This window comes from Geotrypetes seraphini, chromosome 13, assembly GCF_902459505.1.
Source record: "Geotrypetes seraphini chromosome 13, aGeoSer1.1, whole genome shotgun sequence".
NCBI lineage: Eukaryota > Metazoa > Chordata > Amphibia > Gymnophiona > Dermophiidae > Geotrypetes > Geotrypetes seraphini.
In genome coordinates this window covers 39,912,861-39,931,387 of record NC_047096.1, presented here as the reverse complement: position 1 = coordinate 39,931,387, position 18,527 = coordinate 39,912,861, and the positions used below count along the sequence as shown (strand labels likewise).

At 43.4% G+C, this 18,527-nt stretch overlaps 1 protein-coding gene across 2 annotated transcripts in view; it reads right to left on the bottom strand.

Moving 5' to 3' along the window:
• The window catches only part of NCAPD3 (non-SMC condensin II complex subunit D3), a 196,370-nt gene extending 179,136 nt beyond the window's left edge, over positions 1 to 17,234 (bottom strand). The window contains exons 1-3 of one of the 2 annotated variants that reach the window (XM_033919103.1): positions 17,082 to 17,234; positions 7,922 to 8,076; positions 468 to 630 (exon numbers count right to left, since the gene is read on the bottom strand). In XM_033919103.1, the coding sequence (XP_033774994.1) occupies positions 468 to 630; positions 7,922 to 8,076; positions 17,082 to 17,157 (394 nt within the window). In that variant the 5' untranslated portion in view covers positions 17,158 to 17,234. Of the gene's footprint in view, positions 1 to 467; positions 631 to 7,921; positions 8,077 to 17,077 lie in introns of both variants that reach the window. The other variant, XM_033919104.1, reaches the window with a different exon arrangement.
• Positions 17,235 to 18,527: the final 1,293 nt, after the last annotated feature.

Genomic DNA, 18,527 nt, shown 5'->3' with positions numbered 1-18,527 from the left:
GAGCAAATCAAGAAAACCAAAAAGCATGGAGTGGGACAGCAAGACTGCAGAGTGATTACCGATTTAAAAACATACAGCTAAAACCAAATTGCATAATGCAGAATTTTGATACATGTTCTACAGGGATTTAATTCTGTGACATAGTAGATGACAGCAGATAAAGACCCGAATGGTCCATCCAATTTTTTCTTCTTAGCTATTTCTGGACAAGAATCCAAAGCTCTACCTGGTACTGTGCTTGGGTTCCAACTGCTGAAATCCCCATTAAAACCTACTCCATCCCATCTAAACCCTCCCAGCCATTGAAGCCCTCTCCAACCCATCCTCACCCAAACAGCCATATACAGACACAGACTGTGCAAGTCTGCCCAATTTCCAAGTTATCATACTACTTAAACAGGATTATATGTATTTAAACAAAACCTTCAATCAATCTAGGTGACCCCCATGGGGCATCTAGCTCTCACCTGGAATCTCCAGTAACTGGAAATAGAGGGCAGCTGCATGTAGAGCATAGAGTCGCTGTATCACACTGGCCTTTTTATTCCCAGCCATCTGGATAAAGTGATGTAATACTGCAACAAGAGCCTTGTGGGTAATATTACTTTCTGCAAACAGGGTCCAAATACTCTGGGAAAAATAACAGTGAGGTGGGTATAAGTTTGGCGAGTAAGGTCTGGAGTATGAGAAATGAATAAACTAAGCCTGGTGAAAGCAGTGGTAAGACTGCAGAGGCTAACAAAGTTTAAAAAAAGAGCTTAAAATGCTATGGCATGCAACCCCTCTGCCTGAGAGACCCCATATCATGTACTTGTAAGCTGCCATACAATTTTAGTTTTTAAAATATATATTCTTTATTTATACTATGTGCTCTTAAGTGTTTGTCATTAAAATAAATTCCTTCCATAAGATACAACAGCGTGAATGAGCTAGTAAGTGTCAAAACCTATTGACAATTAGCCTAATTTTAGGAGCCGGTACCTAAATCCGGCTCTGGAAATTAATTGCGTTTCAGCACCTAAATTAGGAAAGGGGGGGGGCCTAAAAAGCAGCAAAAAAAAAAAAAAAGCAGGAGCTGGTTGTAGTAAGAAGATAGTATCTAACTTGGGCAAACCAAAGTAGGTATTGTCAGAGAACCTTAAATCTAGCAATACTTCCCTCCAGCACCATTAAAAAAAAGAAAAGAAGGTTTGGCTACAGAAAATGCTTAGGAAGAAACAATCCCCAACTATAAGATCTAGTATTTTCCTATGTGCTGAGTGGAAAAAGCTTCCAAAATATATCAAGTAACAAAAAGATTTGTGTAAATTTAAAAAATTGTTAAAAATGTCATATTTTGCAAGATGAAGTACAATGGATGATATTTTTATATGATTTAGCAATTTCAATGTTTTTTTGATACGTTTTGTTGTTTTAATTGTGTATGTTTGGTTGTAATCTGCCTTGGTAAAGGTGGAATATAAATTATAAACTATAGGGTCCTTTTACTGGGGTGGGCTAGTTGATTTAGTGTGCGCTAATGATTGGCGCGCGCTAGATGCTAACGCGTCTATACAATATAATGGACGCATTGGCATTTGGCGCGCACTAAGGGCTCCTTTTGCGAAGATGCGCTGGCGGTTTGAGCGCGTGCACTAGATGCTAATGCCTCCATAGAGCTGGCATTAGTATTTTCTGTGTAGTGTGGGGTTAGCACACAGCGCATTATAGCATGTGCTGGGGGCGCTGGCACACCTTCATAAAAAGAGCCCTAATATTTGGCGCGCGCTGGTTTGACTGGGGTGCCTTAGTAAAAGAGGAGGGTATATGAAGGGGTGCTGGAGGGTCCTCAGCCCAGCCAACTTCCTGGGTCTGACTTGTTTTGCCACTGTAGCTGAAAAGTGTTATTTTATTTATTTCATTAGAGTCCGCAATTGGCACTTTGCAAAACTAAGATAATATACTCTTTTCAGCTGCAGTGGCAGAGTGGGTCGGATTTGGGAGGTTGGTTGAGCTGAGAACCTTTCGCCACCCCTCAGTACATATCTTATATGCCAAAAGACCAGGTAGACTCTGGTTAAAAAAAGAAGGTTTCTTCACTCTCTGGAAGCTTTGGTCCATCAGAGCATACTTTGATGCTTCATCATTCAGATTTCTAGTTCAATCCCTTATACTGAGCCAGCTTGACTACTGTAACATCGCCTATCTAGCAATTTCCCAGAAGAACTTGCAACGATTACAACTGGTGCAAAATGCAGCGGTCAGACTGATTTTTGGGTTGAAGAAGTTTGACCATGTATCTCCTTCTTACCGACTCCTGCATTGGAGGCCAATGGAGGCACGTGTGAAGTTTAAGTTTGGATGTTTCTGCTTTAAGGCACTGTTTGGCTTAGCCCCTAAATATATAACTGACCTTTTCTCCTTCCCAACCAACAAACATAAGAGAAGCTCACACTTGAATTTTGTATCTCCACCGGTTAAAGGATGTAAATTCAAAAAAGTCACCACCAACATCTTCTCTCATATCAAGCAGAATTATGGGGTAAACACCTGGAACAATTACTTAGGCTAGCTAATACTTACAGGGAATTTAGGAAACACCTAAAAACATATCTGTTCCTGAACTACTTTGGCAACTGATTTGTACAATCTTTCCTACTTAACTGATCCCTAGAACCATGATTCACTAGTATTAACTTGTCAATTCCATTCAATTTGTACTATTTTTAATCATTGTAAACCGCATAGAACTTGACGGTCCTGCGGTATATAAACTGTTATTATCAGTTATGCAACTAAAATTAAACCAGAGAGCCAAGAGCAAGCCCCACATTCCCTCCACCTACTGTGTAAAAGCCACCTGCCCTTGAAAGTTATAGCCTGGCTAGAACATAGGCAATGCAGATGCTGCATAAGGGCTTTAAATCTGGTTATCTTACATTGCTGATAAGAACAGTTAGTCAGCACACCACTTTGGTCTTTTTGTTAGGTAAGATGGTATAGTAAATGACCTATTAAAACTTAAAACAGGTAAGAAAACAAAAATCTATGACCTCTTGGTTAGGCTAGATCAATATTTCAGGGTGAGAGGTTTCTGGGAGTCAGGCTGTTTCTGCTTACAATCCAATGGTAGATGAATGGATGGGAGGTTGTGGAGCAGCCTTGGCCCTATAATTTAGGAATACAGTTATCAGCATAAGCTTACCATTAAAGATGTATTATTTTATTACAAACTCATGCTATTATAGCACAAGTCCCATTTTAGAGATCTAGTTATAACTGGGGTTAATAGCAAAATATCTTAAGTGTAGCCCACTTTTGATAACTCCCCTCCCCCCTTAGTCTTTAAATCAGACATGTGGGAGGGATGAGGGGAGTGGGGACTGCTCCTGTGACTTTTTTTTTTTTTTAATCTTAGCAGAATGACTCAGCTGGCCTACTAGTTGGCTAAATGTAGGTGCCCAAAGACCAAGCTCTCTAATTCTAGCTGCTTACATTTTCAAACTGAATTTTAGCTGGAAACGTAGATAGCCATATTTGGCTGGAAACCAGCTTAACATCAAAAACTAGACACTAAGGGGCTCAATCAAAATTTTAAAACATCCAAAAATCAGCCTAAGTCAGCACTTGGATGTTCTAATAGCAGGGACATCAAAATGATGATAATCAAAACCAACTTTTTGGATGTGCAGGAGCACTTCTAAACTGCTGTGCATTCAGAGATCAAAGCGGCTTGTTGGGAGGTGTATTATGGGTGAGAATCGGGCGGGCTTCAAACTGGACATACCCCAGCCATAATCAAAACTTTCCTAGAGGGAACTTATATACCAATAGTTAGACCTGTTTGAGTTACATCTAAGTTCCACAAAGGTGCCCAAACTGACAAGATCACTGGAGGATTTAAGGCACGACCCCCTCCCACAGCGACCCCCCCCAAAAACAAACAAATCCATGGGCTTTCCATCAGCTGATCGTGGCAAAGGAAACTCCATCAGCTGAACTGGTTTCAGGGATTCCTGCCGGCTCAGCTGAAGGGTATTCCCCCTGCCAGAATCAGCTGAGCCAGAGCTGTACACTCCTCCCCCTGACATCCCTGAGCCAATCAGGGCCTTCAGCCCCTCCCACTGCATCCCAAGATGCTTTAGGAGGGGAAGCCCTGTCATTTGCAGCACGCAGCCCTGTAGGCAGGAGGGAGTGAGCTTCCCTCCTGCCATTTTCTCATCCGAGGATCTGGAAGGGGACCCCAGGAATGTTGGGGGATCTGGCAGTGATAGCAGGGGAGGGCCATGAAGATAGGGGGTGTCTGGGATTTCAGGGAGATGTCGGGGATGTCAAAGGGGAGAGGTGTATGGCTCCACGGCTCAGTTGATCCTGGTAGGGGGACTCCCCATCAGCTGAACCACCAGGAATCCCCAAACCAGCTCAGCTGATGGAGATTCCTTCTGCCACAATTAGACAAGATAGTTGGTGGGTACGTCTACAAAACTTACTTTTGTATGTTTTTCATGTGGATGTTTTACTTTTATACCTAGCTCATTAAAAAAAAAAAAAAAAAAAAAAAAAACCCCACCAAAAATCCACGTTTGGCAGCTTTGAAAATAAACATTTTTTCTACTGGGGTTGTGGATGTCTTGCGCAAAACGTCCAACCTCAAACTCAGGAACACTTGATTATGCCCCTCCACATCTTTTTTTAAAATCAAATATTGTATTAATTTAATGAAAGATTTCTATGCAAAAAGTATGTTTTAATGACTGAAACATGACAAGTATATTTATTTATTTATTAAATCTAAAATTGCCAGGCAGCTTAAAAGTGTTAGTTATGGATTTCATAAGAAGGGGTGCAGCATGTCCTAGCATTAAACTTTTTTTTTTTTAAACCTTTCAGGTCATTAGTAGTGGTATATAAGCTTGAATACTGAATTGTTAGCCTTTCTTTCCCCATTCTTAAGTCTATTCCCTTCTCATTCTCCAGGATTTGCTCACTATTCCTCTGCCAGCCAGCATCCTTCCAATCTCCTACATGATTTAACTTCTCATCCCCAATATATCACGTTCCCTATCAACCACTTAATGCTCTGGTGCCTAATTCCCTCCTTATTCCTCATCCCCACCACCAGCTAAAACTTCCTTCTCCCCTGTATTGATCAGGCAAGAAAAAGAAGAGAATAGTACATGAGTTCAAAAGGCTGGTTAGGAGAGGAGGGAAGCAGTTTAGAATTGCTGCTTCACCACGCTGAGGTTGTGAGTTTGATCCCAGTCTGCTCTTTGTGACTCTGGGCAAGTCACTTAATCCCGCCATCGTCCCAGGTACCACAGTTAGATTGTAAGTCTGATTACCATATGTACTCGACTATAAACCAAGATATAAGGGGGAGGGGGGAATGTTAACTTGAATATAAACTAATGGTTTAAATTCAAGTGCCACCCAGCTGTACACCCAACCACCCCTCACGAATCTAGTGCTGGCTTTTCCCTGGGTCCACCTTAAATCCTAGTGATCCAGTGATGTGGTTAGCCAAACTAGGATGAAAGCGATCCCTCCCTTCCCGGAGGTGAGGTGTTGGGTCCTGTTCCAGCTGTCAGTTGGCTGTAGAATCATCATGCAACCCTTTCTTCCCTCCCTGCTGTAGAATCACTACATGCCCCCTCTCTCCCCTTCTCTCTCAGAGAATCAGCATAGACCTCTCCCTGGGCCTACCTTAAAAATCACTGGTAGTCCAGCGGGGTGAGTCAGGACAGGAGGAATCCTGTTATGCTCCTGCCCATGACATTTTGCAAGACTTGAAGCATTCTCATGAATTGTTGCAGGAACTCACAGCAGTCATTTTTTCAGCAAGGCCGCATGGGCAAGAGCATAAAAGGATTGCTCCTGCCCTGATTCACCCTGATGGACCACCAGTGATTACGGTGGGCCCGGGGGAAATCCTATACTGGTGATTCTACAGCAGGGAGGGAAGGAAGGAATGGATATGCAGCGATTCTACAGTCGAGATAGAACATAAGAATTGCCACTGCTGGGTCAGACCGGTGGTTCATCGTGCCCAGCAGTCCACTCACACGGCGGCCCTCTAGTCAAACCTGACACCTCAGTTCAGAAGAGGGAAGGATCACTCCCATTCCAACTTGTCTCCCCATGCCACTGGACCACCAAGATTTAAGGTGGACTCGAATATAAACTGAGCCCCCCCGTTTTTGAGCCAAAAATTTTCAGTTTATTTTTGAGTCTATACGGTACTATTCAGTGTATTATAAACTGCACTAGCGTCAACGCCCTAGCACTTCTATGTTCATTTTGTGTGCCTGTAACATTAGCTCCACCTCTGATGTCAGGTCTCAAGGAGAGATGGACAAACAATTGTATTTATGTTTTCATAACATGTTATAAAAAATGCAAGGCAACTATTCCATCCAGCGTAAATGTGCCTCATGGTGGAATTCAGTCTGAACTAGTCTAATAGTTTATAGCAGTGGCCTGGGAACCAAGGAAGTCAAGGTCCAAATCCCACCAATGCTTGTGATTTTGGGCAAGTCGGTTAACTCTCCATTGCCTCAGATACAAACTTTGGGGCCAACATTCAAAGGCACTTATCCAGTCAGTGCTGTTGGATACATTCTCTAGTCACCTTGGCACTGTCCAGATAGTGTTGAGGTGGTCTGTGGATATTGACGGAAGTTATCCAGTGACCAGATATATTTAAACTACTAACTACCGTGTATCCCTGAAAATAAGCCCTAGTCGTAGGTAGCTGTTCTTTCCCCTGACCCTCCCCCGTACCAACCCTCCCAACTAATCCCCGCCGACAGTGACCATAAATACCTTCTGGCAGAGGAGCATCGGGCCAGCAGCACTCACAGGCTGCTTTGCAGCCTTCTTGCTGGGGCCTTCTGTGTACTGATGACATCATTAGTAATGCAGCACACAGAAGGCCCCAGTGAGAAGGCCACGAAGCAGTCTGTGAGTGCTGCTGGCCCGATGCTCCTCTGCAGAAAGGTATTTATGGTCGCAGTCAGCAGGGATCGGTTGGGAGGGAAGGATGGATGGAGGTCAGGTGGGGGTGGTTGCTCAAGGATTCTGCTGCACGAGGGATGGAATATGGGTAAGGGTTCTGCTGCACAGGGGGATGGAGGAATTGAAAGATGCTGCAGAGGGAAAGCACAAGGGGATGGGTGAGAGGGGAGGAAAGATGTTGCACATGGGGGAAAAGAAAGAGGAAGAATTGGGGTGAAGGAGAGGAAGGGAGAGATGATTATGTACAAGAAAAAAAAAATTAAGCCCTACCTGAAAATAAGACCTAGTGCCTTTTTGGGCCCCAAATGAATATAAGACACTGTCTTATTTTCGGGGAAACATGGTAGATAAACCAGATAAAAGGTGGGACAGCACAAAAGGCTAGCTTTATCTAATCAGTAGTATGAATAATTGCCACTAAACAGATAGAACTTCCAGGTTGGCACTTTAACTGGATATTCAGTAGCAGCCGGTATCCAGTGCTGAATCCAATTGCATTTCATTTAAGCTCTTCAGGGACAAGGAAATGCCTACTGTACCTCTCAACTCTGAACTACTTGTATAGAAGCTCTCAAGTTAAAAGGCTGCTACCAAAATGCACAGTAGTTACCTCAGGTTTGCACTTTTGAAACATCACATGTCAGCTATGCCACAGGTGGATCAAGACTAGCAGAGTTTGCACCTGCTTTGCAGCAAGACAACATCCATGACCAAACCCACATGTGGGAATTTCAAAGTGATTCAATTTAAAATGTATTAAATCTTTTCAATAAATTTGAAGTCCATTTCTAAGTCTCAGATCCCGTTTCTACACCTGGAGGGTGACATTCATAACTACTGCACATTGCACCAAGGAAAAAAAGAGTATGAATCTGACAAACAATTTTTTTAAAACTTGATATTTCAGTTGTAAATTCATCCTTTTTACCACAGTGGCCTCAAGTTCTTCAGTGGCAAATGGAGCCAGACTCTCATGCAGTTTGATAAAATTATCCAGTCCATTTTCAGTGATCAATTCTTCTGCTCTAGAATCTAAAGGCTCCGTTTCTGTGAAATCGAGCTCCCATACTGTGTCCACCCATGCTAGAAAAGAGCAAACAGAAAGACACGCAATCAAGAGATAGCATTTCCCATGCCCCCTTTGCATATGAAGGGAGAAGGATTTAAAGGCAGATCGAACAACTGAACTGAAAACAAATATTGTAATAGAAAGCATCTTCATGCAGTTCTACAGCTCGATGGTATCAGAACAGTAGTACAACCTAAAATTATTTCTCAATTACATAGAAATATAGAAAAATGAAGACAGATAAAGACCATATGGCCTATCCAATCTGCCCATCCATGCCATCTAGTATCCCTTTCTCTCTGAGATCCTACTACGTATCTGTCCTAGATTATATTAAATTCAGATAGTTATCGTCTCCTACCACATCCACTGGGAGGCCATTTCACAAACTCACTATGAAAAAGATATTATGTCCTTACTTTGATAATATATTTTCTAGTGGATAGGGGTGTCATTTTAGACAAGCGGGTTATCTCCCCATGGCCATAAGCCACATCATGAAAGAATCTACCCCAGATTTTTTGTGTCCCTCCTACTTCCCAGAGAGCTCTACTGCCTCCTGCAGTTAATACCCAAGCATTGAAGAATTCCATGGACACAATGTGAAGAAGGGACAAAACTGGGAAATTTCCCAAACCAACTGTTTTCGTAACAAAATACAATCTATAATTGGCTTAACTGATTAAATCCTCGAGGAGAGTGTTTGATCTTGAAAAAATAGAAACCTATTTTTAAATATAATAAACAAATAAATGGACATCAGTATGAGCTCTCAGAGTGTAAACGAGAGATTTTGAGCTCAGGCAGCAACTCATAGGTGACCAGCACCAGACATAAGTCTAAATAAGCACTGCCTCATACATCATTAGTCCTGAATGTGCAAACCATGCAAATAAATAAAGTGCTAATCAAGGTCAAACAGTCACACCAAGGAAGGAAATTTTATTTTAACCAAAACTATATATACTCCCAAGAATCTGCCTTATAAATACAATATAAAGTGCAAAGTGATACAGATATTATAAACGAATGAAATTGATAAAGAGCACACTCTAATATAAAAGAACCCCTCAAGATGCCCTAATAAATAGATGAATAAAAACACATAAATAGGCTGTAAAGTGCATATCATGAGAACCGTGGAATGATTGTTATAAGCATAGAGTAATACATGGTTAAACCCCTAAGTACTTAGGTCATTGAAAATTCATGAAAACGTATATAAATAAATATTCAAAAATCCTCATATAAATACTGTACAATAAAAAATACCAAGAAAAATATATAGAAGTCAAAAAATAGAAAAATAAAGAAATCCTATAAGACATTCAATTTCTTCATAACAATTCATATATTCCTCATAATAGTTCGTCACAATTCATCTTTCTACAAACAGTTCATAATGCCACTTCGTTCGTGACAGGAACAACAATGTACAAAAAAGTACTTAGCCAATCCTATTTCTAAAGTACTACTACTCGAGGAGTATTTAGCTCAGTCCTGTATAAAGAAAGTACTGCCACTCGACAAAGCTCCGTTTCGTCGTCTTCGTCAGGAGCGGGAAATGCTTGAAATTAAATTAGACAGAAAGCTATTCAAAATCTGTCGGCTATAACTTTCGAAGCGTGAAGAAATTTAAACAATCGCTGCGGGAGAGTTGCAAATTTGTAATGGCGTCTCAAGAGTTTAAGAACACCCTGGAGAACCAACGAGAATGGCGTACAAAATAACATAATGACATCAAAGAGACGTACAACACTGGAACGCTCCAAAATCTCAAAAGGGAGCGTAGCAGCGAACCAAAATTGGATATATGTGAATAAACAAAGAAAGGGGGAAAAATAATGAATAAACAACAAAAAAATTTTCCTTCCTCAGTGTGACTGTTTGACCTTGATTAGCACTTTATTTATTCGCATGGTTTGCACATTCAGGACTAATGATGTATGAGGCAGTGCTTATTTAGACGTATGTCTGGTGCTGGTCACCTACGAGTTGCTGCCTGAGCTCAAAATCTCTCGTTTACACTCTGAGAGCTCATACTGATGTCCATTTATTTATTTATTCTATTTAAAAATAGGTTTCTATTTTTTCAAGATCAAACACTCTCCTCGAAGATTTAATCAGTTAAGCCAATTATAGATTGTATTGTATACTGGACTTATTGGCAACTGTTGTGTCCATAGGGTTATATTATTTTTGTGCTTAACAAAATAACATTTGAATACTGAACTAGCAAGTAACAGCCAACAGAGTGTGTGGTGCAGGTGTTAGAGCTACAGCCTCAGCACCCTGAGGCTGTGGGTTCAAATCCCTCGCTGCTCCTTGTGACCCTGTGCAAGTCACTTAATCCTCTCATTGCCCCAGGTACACTAGATCACTGTTCTTCAACCGCCGGTCCGCGCAGGGCTGGCACAATTTCAGACCTCCTGTCCCGAAGCTGTATTCAGGGACAACAGGACAAGCGATCATTTCCTGTCCATACCTGTCGCGCGCAAAAAAAAAAAAAGCCTCCCTCCTTCCTTTCCCCGGGTCGGCTGCTATCTTACCGCCCTGCTGCTAGAGCCAACAGGAAGTCTTCTTTCCGACGTCAATTCTGACGTCTGAGAGGACGTTCTGGGCCAGCCAATCGCTGCCTGGCTGGCCCAGAACGTCCTCTCAGACGTCAGAATTGACGTCGGATAGGAGGTAGGGAGGCAAGCAAGCTGGCTTTGGCCAGGGAGGGAGAGAGATAGATAGACAGGCACTAAATAGAGTTTGAGCCAACTGAGCAAGTCACTTAATCCCCTCATTGCCCCAGGTACACTAGATAAGTTTGAGCCCACCGGGACAGATAGGGAAATATGATAAAAGTATGTAAACTACTTAGGATATAAGTGGTATATAAATGAAAGCTCAGGTAGTACCCCTGTAGATGCAATAACATAGAGGGGCATAATCAAAAAAACCATCTAAGTTCCTTTTTGGCCTAAGTCCTTAAACGTTCAAAGCAGAAGCAGGGAAAGTGTCCATAACCAAACCAAACGTCCTTGTTTTGATTATGGCCTTCCTCTGCCTAAACGCCCAATCACCACTACATCTAAAAATACACCCCGACGTCTACACTTTTTGGCCATAATGAACCAAAAACACGCCTAAGCCCCAAACATCCAACAGAAGGGCTTTTAGGCGAAGGAGGAGCCAGGCCTTCGCCTAAAAGCTGGATTCTGTAACCGGTGTCTGTCAAAAACAACACCGGTTACAGAATCCCCCCCCTATGATCCAGGCAGGAGGGTGCCCAAGCCCTCCTGCCATGTCGAACCGCCAACCCCCCCCTCCCCCGACAACATTGGGGTAAGAGGGAGGCTAAGCCGCGGCACCCCCGCCAATCCTGCCCCCCCCCGGCCGAGTACGATCGGGCCAGGAGGGAGCTCAAACCCTCCTGGCCCCGGCGACTCACCCCCCTCCCCACGAGTACAATCGGGCAGGAGGATCCCAGGACCTCCTGCCCTTGACGCAACCCCCCTCCCCCCAACGATCTCCTCCCCACCCCCCTTCCCCGTACCTTTTCAAAGTTGGCCGGCAGACGGGTGCCAAACCTGCCCGTCCGGCAGGCGACTCCAGAATGGGGCCGGATTGGCCCAGCCGTCCCAAAGCCACACCCACAGGTGGGGCCCAAGGCGCCTGGACTAATCAGAATAGGCCCGGGAGCCTTAGGCCCCTCCTGTGGGCGGGGCCTTAGGCACATGGCCGGTTGGGCTCTCTCCTGGCCCACTCGAGTTGGGGGTCACTGCGGGCCAGGAGAGCTTGGGCTCTCTCCTGGCCCGATGTTAATTGCGTGGGGGGGTGATGGATCGCGGCAGGAGAGATGCCTCATCTCCCCTACCGCAATGCCATCACTCCTCTACCCGAACTGCCATGACCCGCGGCATGAGAGATAGGGCATCTCTCCCGCCGCGCAGGGCTGTGGAGTCGGTAGATAAAATGTTCCGACTCCTCAGTTTTTTGTACTTCAGACTCTGACTCCAGATACCTTAAATTTCCTCTGACTCCGATTCCACAGCACTGGTTAATTTTCAGATCGTTAAAATGGAATGTTAAGTTGAGAGAAATGAGCAATTTCGACACCACCTTCTTTTTGCTTTAAATCAAGGTTCTAAGGCCGCAGAAGCTGCTCGCAACATTTGTGCTGTGTATATAGTGGGTGCTATAGCTGAAAGAATCGCTCGTGATTGGTATGCCAAGTTCAAAAATGGAGTCGGTAGATAAATGTTCCGACTCCGACTCCTCAGTTTTTTTTACTTCTGACTCCGACTCCAGGTACCCGAAATTTCCTCCGACTCAGACTCCTCGACTCCGACTCCACAGCCCTGCCGCCGCGGGTCGCGGCAGTTCGGGTAGAGGAATAATGGCATCGCGGTAGGGGAGATGAAGCATCTCTCCTGCCGCGATGGTTGTGGTGGGTAGATTGCCGGTCTGCTGAACTGATGGCGCCAGCGGCCATCAGCTCAGCGGCCCCTTTTTCAGCACTTAGACCTGGTTTGACTACATCTAACTCAAAAAGGTCTAAGTGCCGACTAGGCAACCTGTAAATGTTTTGGTTATAACTGTTGTACGCCTAGGTATAGGTCGGCCCACCTCCCGCCCACTGTCCGCCCTTTCCCCTCCTCTAAACACACCTCTTTTCTCTCTGTGTGTTTAGAGGCAGGGGAAAGGCCTAAGCCAGGGGTGTCCAATATCGGTCCTCGAGGGCCGCAATCCAGTCGGGTTTTCAGGATTTCCCCAATGAATATGCATGAGATCTATTAGCATACAATGAAAGCAGTGCATGTATATTCATTGGGGAAATCCTGAAAATCCGACTGGACTGCGGCCCTCGAGGACCAACATTGGACACCCCTAGCCTAAGCTGTTTTTAGATACGTCTAAAAACCAGCTTTGGTTATGGGTACTTGGACGATCAGGCTTTTTGATCGTCCAAATAGCCATTTTGGACACTTTTTAGACTTTTTTTTTTTTTTTTTTGATTACCCCCATAGTATGCAGAATTATTCAGTGCCCTGAAGCACTGTTCTTCAACCTATGGTCTGCAGACCGGTGCCGGTCCGTGTAGGGCCGGCGAGATCAACGCGGTTAAATTTCCTCCCCGCTGGTGTTTGCGGAAATCTACTGTTCCACCCAGCCTCAGGCGATTAAGACAGGCTGCCGACGTTGGGGCATTCCCTCTGTGAGTCTTGCCTATGCGGAAACAGGAAGTTGAAATAAAATAGGTGGGACTCAGAGAGGGAAGGTCCCGACGTCAGCAGCCTGTCTTGATCACTGCCCCTGCTGAGTCACCAAAGAGGGCCTTGGGGAAGGTGCAGGTGGAAGGGAGAGAGCTGTAGATATAAGGAAGATGGTCAGCATACGCGGGGCCAGCATGTGGATTGGGGCCATCGGCAGCATCTGGGCTGAGTATGCAGGGGGTTGAGCCCATGTGGCTGCGGGGTCATGCCGTGTTCGCTGGCTGCCACTGGGTTGTTGACAGCGTCCACGGGCGAGTGGTGTGGCGCTGGCCCTGAGCTTTCCTGTATGCGGGCCACTCACTCTTGAAGACTCAAGGGCAGGGCGGCGTGTAGGGGCTTTGGGCTCGTCTTGGGTGGTAGGGCCTGCGGTGCAACGCTGTTTGTGCCGGCTTGGGGGGGGGCACGCAGGAGCAAGATCATGGGGAGCCTTCGACACTGGCTGTCTCCCCTCCCAGCAGCTCTCGTACTTGCCAGGGCAGTGACTCACTTCGGCAACTTCCCCTTTCCTCAGAGGCGGCAACGGACCCAAGGCTGCTTAAGAAAATCACTGCTGTAGGCAAGTACTGAGAGCTGCTGGAAAGAGAGGAAGCCACTGTTGGAGGCTGGGAAGCTGCTGGATAAAGGGAGAGCTGCTACTGGACCTGAAGGTAAAAGAAGAGATGCTACCGGGAGGGGAGGAGGGAAAGGGGTGGGAAGAGAGTTAATGTTGGATAGGGGGGAGGAGGGAAGGGAGAAGGAAAAAAAGGAAGGAAACAGCTGGCAGGGAGATTACAGGATGGGAAGGGGGACAGGGTGGAATGGAGAGATCAGATGAGGGAAAGGGGAGAGACAGGAATGAGAAAGTAGAGAGATTGATGCTGGAAAGGGGGTCAGCAGAGAAATGAGAGAGGGATAGATGCTAGAGCTGGTGTAGGAGAGATAAAAATGAAGAAAGCAGTGAAGCTGGAATGAATGATATAAAAAGGGGAGAGGGGCATAGAAAGAAGTCAGATACATATAGAAGGGGGAGAGGGCAGACAGTGGATGGAATGGGCAGATGCTGTATTGAAGAGACAAGGCAGACGCTGGAAGGAAAAGAGTGAAAAGAAGATGAAAGCAGAAATCAGAGACAACAAAAGGTAGAAAAAAATAATAATTTTATTTCTATTTTGTCATTAGAATATACCAGATTTGAAATATATATCCTGCTAGAGACATAACTGGGGACTGCAAAGCCCAGGCAGTGATTCTTTAGCTTCCAGCTGGCTTAGGGCTCTCTGACCAGGGGGGGGACTCCCCTAACGCTATTCCTGCCATGTGTGACTTCAGTATACTATTAGCATATTTCTTTGTAGCATTCTGTAATAACTTGGCTTGTTCAGTTTTCTTGATAGTAGAGGGGATATATGTGAAGGGGAGGGGAGACAGGGGTTTTATTGGTCCTTGCTCTGTATATTTTTATTTATAAAATGACAATTGTACAGAATATTGTTTCTTTTTATACTTTAATAAAATACGTTCAATATAAAATCATAACCGAGGCTTGTGCGGATGGGATCAGATGGTTTGCGGGGACTGAGCTCGTGGAGATGGGGCAGAAATGATTTTTAAAATTTCAGTCTTAGTAGTTTGCTGGTCCACAAAATAATTCTTTTATTGCTGCCAGTCCACGGGTGTTTTTGATTTCAACCATTCTTTAAATGATGCTTTATTTGTTCAACCTTTTAGGCACTGTTTTGGCATTTCCCCTGACGAAGCCGACATAGGTGAAACGGTAGCCCCGTCGGGTCTCAAGTGCAGTGCCGAATCTTATGATTCCAAAGATAAGTGCTGTTATTCATACTATGCACTATCATTGAATGTTTGATACTACTTATCCTAAATCGTATATTTAAAGAATAATTTGTTTAAAATATTTAAAGCACTTATATTCACGGGCCACAAGCCTATGATTGAGATTTCTGACCTTCTATGCATTCAGCAGCACACTGCTAGAACAAAAGGTCTCTGAGGCTTGTTGTTAGTAAAACTTATCACTTTGGTGGTTAGTCTCAGACATGTACAAAAGCAGTCCCACGAATCTAGGGTGGGCTGACTGCGCCGGCCCGTAACACAGAGTAACAAAGGCGAAGTCCTTTCATGCCACAACATTCACTCTGTAAAACTGCAAAGGTATGGACTTGCCACTCTGCAAAGGTATGGAGAGACCGCTCGAGTCTCGGCCCATGACAAAGCAATATTTCTAGTCAAATGCACCTCAGACTGATTTTTGAGTTAACCTCATTCACTGCATTTTATATTTGATCTTTTTATTACTGTTATGCTATTAACAAAATTGTAAGGTTTAGGTTGATCTATACTAGCTGTACACTGCTTTGGGTGAATCTCTTCATAAAGAGATCTCAATAAATATAAAATTTACCCAATAATTTACCTTCAGTTCAGCTACCCACCTATTTCTTCCAATTACCTTTGTCCTACCATGTTGTCTAAATATGTCTTTATAGCACTTGCCCCAATTAGCTGCCTTCTAAGATGCTTTTTTGGATGGGATCCTCATTATGTCAGTGCTATCTATTCATGTAATATTGTATGAAAGTTTTTTTTAAATGTGCATCATTTGTATTGTGCTGACAACATATTTGTTACATGAATATTCCTTGTATTCCATTGATCTGTTTCTATTTTATAAATGTTCTACTGTACTGAATTGATTTCAATAAGGTAAACCTATAAACAAATTAAATCCCCGTAGTGCCATTGTGATACAGTATCAGAAATATTCAGCACAGTAGAACATGCATAGAACAGAAACAGATCAATGGAATACAAAGAATATTCATGCATTTTATACTTACTTTAGGTCATTTTAAAATGACCTAAAGTAACACTGTTAACACAATGTAACACTGTTAACACAATGTAAGCTGTTTATGTCAAGCTATATCTACTTTACACCAACTTCAGTAAATCTCTTCATGAAGGCGATAAAATGCATAAATACGATAATTAAGCAGCTTATTGTAAGTCCAAACATTTTCCATAAGATACCAGGACATGCAGTCCCTGATTTAAGATATCTATAGGACGTCAGTTTAATTTCTTAAAATTTCTATGCTTCATTCTGCTTTTTGTACCCTTGACACCATCTTTAATAAGAGGAAATTTAGAAGTCTCTGCTCATTAACTTGCAAGTGTGATAAAGTTATGTAATGATCAGCATTCCCTGTATGTGTTTTGGGAAAAAATTTAAAAAGTCCTGCAGAAACAACAAAGGGACAGTTTATCCTATTTTGGCTGTGTGAGCCGTCAGTGCTCAGAGAAGAAGAAATTATGTCCTAGCTAGCAAATATCCTTAGAAGCTCATGCTACTATGCGAGGGACCAAACCCTAGTGTTACCTTGACTTGAGACACTAAGGACAATATACAAAGTTTGAAAAATTAACATAGAACAACCATATCACATTTTGCCCGTGTGCTTTTTCTTCTTAAAGAGCACATATTTTTTGGGAGAGGAATTATTTTGGAGTTTTGATGAAAAGATTGGAATATTTAGAAATATTTAATCCAAATACCGCTAAAACATATTTCAAGCGAGATTAAGAACACAGGAGCAAGAAATCATCTTTCTTCACCATTTTAAAGAAGTAGAAAAAGTGGAATCAAGTAAAAACTAATTACTGTACTATTGGGATCTAATCTACTGCTGCAGCTCCTTTCATTTGTCCTTCTTAGCAGGACCTAAAATTTACAAGAACAGTGGAAACACACCTACCATCGCTCAGATATTCCCGCAATGCCCATAGCTGCAGAGTCTCAAGCAACTGTGTAGTTGCCGCTCCACCGACCATTTTTCCCCCAAGAATTTACAGGCGCCGTTAGAATCCACGCGCCCAAAATATATGCCGGCCCAAACCGACCAATCTGATCCTAGTAGGGCGGGACACGCTTCCAGAAAGGTCACAGCCTCCTTCAAACTTGCCAATAGGAAGCCTGTTGGGTGGGGCATGAAGACGAAAATGCCGAGACCCCTTAAAACTAGCCAATCCGAGCCTGGCGTTCAGGCGCATCCGGAAATGCCGACGTCGGTTCCTTCCAAAAGTTGCAGTCTTTGATTAAAAACTGGGTGAAGTTACGATTAACGTCATGCGGAAGAGATTATGGGGAAAGATGGACCTGGATGTTAACGAAGGTCTGGGGTGGGGACGGCGTGAAGGGAGCCAGTTTTTGAAGAAACCAGCATTGGGGCGGATCTGGCAGCAAGATTGGAAAGAAGGATGGTATTAACAAACCAGGATGATTTGGTGTGGATAAAAGTTGGCACAGTCTACTGCACTCAAGACTTGGGTTCCTGTTCCTCTTACACAAGTTTCCAATATGTACTCATATTGCTTCAGGTTGCAGCTCTCCCCAATGATCCCGCTTTTCTCTCCCTTAAGGAATATTGTGCACCGAGATTCAGCTAGTTTTTGGGCTTAAATATGCTGCACCCTCTACTTTTGGCCTTTCCCTTAGCCTCCTGGGTAGAAAACTAAGGAAGACGCGCCATTCTGTACATACTTTCCTCTTTATCGACTTCCTCTAGAAAAGAAAAAGGATCCTCCATAGACTCCTGTTTTTTTTTATACTTCCCGATAATATACCGTTACTGGACTACGTTTTTGTTTTGTTTTTTTTACAATAGACTACCGTACTTCATTAGTTTTGACTGGCACTGCTCTGGAGCAGAGACCCATAATGTTCCTCTTGTCATTGCACAGAATGGCATATTGTGTGGATTTGGGACATGGAGCAAGATGTGACATACACTGAAGAGGGCCCTGATCAATTATTAATGATTTTTTATTCCAGTCTTGCTCAATAGTCCTTTGTGAGTTTGTTTATCCAGGAGTGCTTATTATGATCATTAAGCCCTCTATTCTATGAGACTGGGCATCCAAATGGCAGATATAATATTTAAAGTGAGCAAGTGCAAAGTAATGCATGTAGGAAAAAATGACTCAAACTATTGCACAGGATGCAAGGTGCCAACCAGGAAAAGGATCCAGATGTTAAAATCCTCTGCTTAGTGTTCAGCAGTAGCCAAGAAAGCACATAGAATGTAAGGAATTATTAGGAAAGGAATGGAAAATAAAAGTGAGAATATCAAATGCCTCTATATTAGAGTGGTCCAAAAAAAAAAAAAATCAAGTTTATGGGACATAACCTCCGCAAGTCTATT